General features: G+C 38.3%; 1 protein-coding gene across 1 annotated transcript; it reads left to right on the top strand.

The window, feature by feature from the left end:
• Window positions 1-1,236, top strand: LOC306988151 (butyrophilin-like protein 9; the record flags this gene model as incomplete). Its single annotated transcript, XM_079592926.1, has 3 exons — window positions 1-90; window positions 513-554; window positions 644-1,236. The coding sequence occupies exons 1-3, from the start codon at window positions 69-71 to the stop codon at window positions 1,234-1,236; spliced, it is 657 nt and encodes a 218-aa protein (XP_079449052.1). The 5' UTR covers window positions 1-68.
• Window positions 1,237-3,099: the final 1,863 nt, after the last annotated feature.

Genomic DNA, 3,099 nt, shown 5'->3' with positions numbered 1-3,099 from the left:
TTGTGAAAGCAGATTGATAATAAACCTTTCAATGAAATTCTCTCATTTTAGATCCCAAGGATGGATTGATGGAGAAACTGATAAAGAAAGGTATTTGAAGAAGTTGTTCTTTGTTATACTTTTATAGGAACTGCTGAAGTGACCCACTAACCCACTAAATGAACATCTACATGTTGTAGCGAAGAAAACATTAATATAACAGGTTTGGAGACTCTGAGTGGAATATTGTAGATGTGAGTGAATATTAAAAGAACAGAGCAACAAAATAATCACGCGTTAAGTTTATTTCTAAATTAAAAGTAGATTTTTGTATCCCAGATTCTGTACGTCTCAGATTTTTGGACTCCAATGTATATTTTACAAACTATTGCAGACGTTATTATGCAATTTCTTATAAATGTCTATGACTAGAACATAATCTGAACAATCAAATATACTTCAATATTCAAAATAGACAATACATGAAAGTTGAATGTTATTTTAAGCAAAACCTCATTGTTTTCTTATTTTAGCTGTGGGAGAAGAAACTATAGAAGAACTGAGGAAACATGCAGGTATGACATCATCTCAGTTATTTATGAATATACCTGTAAATATTCTACACACAAAGATGACTAATTCCTGTTTTACTTATTCCTCACAGTTCAGATCACTATTGACCGTGAGCGTTCACATCCAGATCTGAAGGTCACTAAAGACTGTAAAATGGTGAGAGATGCTCCAGAGTATAAACCCACTGGAGAGGGATTTCCATATGATTTATGTGCATTTGGAGCTCAGAGATTTACATCTGGACGTCACTATTGGGAGGTTTCGTTGGCACAAAAAGACACACCTCCTAAACACTACTGGTTAATCGGTGTGGCGAAACATGACAGATCTGCTTTTACTCCATCAAGCGGTTCCTGGTTCTTGTGTTCAGACGGTGCTAATGGCTTTTACATCAACTCTGATACACCAGTTAAACTCTCACTGACACCGACACCGAGACCAGAACAACTGGGAGTTCTGTTAGATTATGATCTCGGTCAGCTGTCCTTTTACAATGTCAAAGAGAGGAAACATCTACTGACCATGAGCACCAGATTCACTGGATCAGTCGTTCCGCTGTTTAATCCTGGAGTAGGAGATCAGTGTCCACTTATAATTCGGGATTGTCCAGAACCTGTAGAGTCAGCTGTCGAAATACCTGTAGAGTCCAGTGAACCTTTACTGAGTAACAACTCAGACCCCTGACGGACCAAATCCAGAAGTGAGTCAGGAGAAAACAGAGATGATGAAGTGATGTGTTTTTTACACTTCTTCATTAGTTCTTTCCTGCATGTAATTTCCATAACCTGTGTATTAATCTGCGGTCCTACTCTACTTTTGTGTGTTATGAATATTGTTGGTTACAGCACCTGACAGGGAGTGCGCGAGATGGTCCTCGTGTGTGTGTCTGTGTGTGTGTGTGTGTGTGTGTGTGTGTGTGTCTGTGTGTCTGTGTGTGTGTGTGTGTCTGTGTGTGTGTGTGTGTGTCTGTGTGTCTGTGTGTGTGTGTGTGTCTGTGTCTCTCTGTGTGTGTGTGTGTGTGTGTCTGTGTCTCTGTGTGTGTGTGTGTGTCTGTGTCTCTCTGTGTGTGTGTGTGTGTGTGTCTGTGTCTCTCTGTGTGTGTGTGTCTGTGTGTCTCTGTGTGTGTGTGTGTGTGTGTGTGTGTGTCTGTGTGTGTGTGTGTTACTATAGCTTACATTCTAGTGTTGACTTTTTATCTGTGGGTAATTAAAAGGTATTGTATCACTTCTTCACTTCTTATTAGATCTGTTTACTTGATTATCTGGGAAATGTAGGGAGAGGGTGCCTTTTTATTTAGTATATATTTCTCCTATTTTTGGTTAGAGAGCTTACTTTTGGTTTACTTTTGATATTAAACATATTAAACAAAGTCTCACCTTTCAAATTTGGTCATTTTTAAAAATAAATGTAATCAACAAATGGCGTTTTGTGGCTTTTTAATGTGTGTGACAGATCGCTGTGTCGCCTCAGTTAAAGCCGCTCGTGAACCGATCATCTCTTCCTTCATTTATAGCATCAGATAAACATGAATGAACATCAGGAGGAATGTTGTTTTAACCGCGGGAAGACGTCAGTACACTCCGCTTCTCAAGCTCAAATCCTCCAGCGTTACAGTTTCTCTCAGACGCTTTGGTGCATTTCTCACATCACTATTTACATTTGCACAACAGTTAATGCAGTTCTCAGAAAAATTAGTGCAAACTGCAAAACCTAGTTGATAACCTAAAAGCGTGTCACTTGCTCAAAATGGATCGCTCATTCCTCAACAGCAAGTATTCATGTCAATGAAAGTGTCAGTGTCATCAAGATGAAAAGTCCTGACAACATTATGAACAAGACAGTCAAATGGCTTTGTCATGTTTTCATTATGACAGTTTACTCTGTACATGTTTTCCAATGCACAAAAGTCAGATATTGGTGACACTACCTGAAGATGCTCAAGACAGCACTATATACTATTTGCACAGCCATTTGAAAAATACAGTAAAGTTACACATTACTGTATTTAGTGAGGTAACTACAAGACACTGAATATGAATGTTTCACATTTTTACTGCATATGCTCTTTGCAATTCTAATTTGTTCACAGCATTGTGCAAAAGAAAAAATACACCCTTATTTACAACAAACAAACTCCCTTTGGGTAGAGCTGTGCACAACTGCAAACAATATTGCAGTACATATTGGAACTGAACATACAACATACATAGTGTAACAATCAACCTTTTTACTTCAGGCTGTGTTATCTTAAATGCACAAGGGGTTCTTTTGAAAGATTTGACCAGATTAACAATAACCAACTATAACATTTGACAAACAGTATCTTCGGTCTACTAGCATGAAAGGAAAACACTCACCAAACAAATACACTATTACAGCTCACAGAATAAAGCTTTATATTTTCACACATTCAAATGACCCACACAACCCCCCAATAGCTCAATGTCCTTCCTCTTTCAGTCCCGAAAATTCCCCCAAAAGTCCAAACTAAATGACGGATATTCTGTCCTTTATCCTGACGGCTGCGAGAGAGTGAATAATCCAAGG

Source organism: Phoxinus phoxinus (genome assembly GCF_949152265.1).
Source record: "Phoxinus phoxinus genome assembly, chromosome: 2".
Classification (NCBI taxonomy): domain Eukaryota; kingdom Metazoa; phylum Chordata; class Actinopteri; order Cypriniformes; family Leuciscidae; genus Phoxinus; species Phoxinus phoxinus.
Note: the sequence above shows the minus strand (reverse complement) of the source record. Positions and strands in the feature narration are given on the sequence as shown.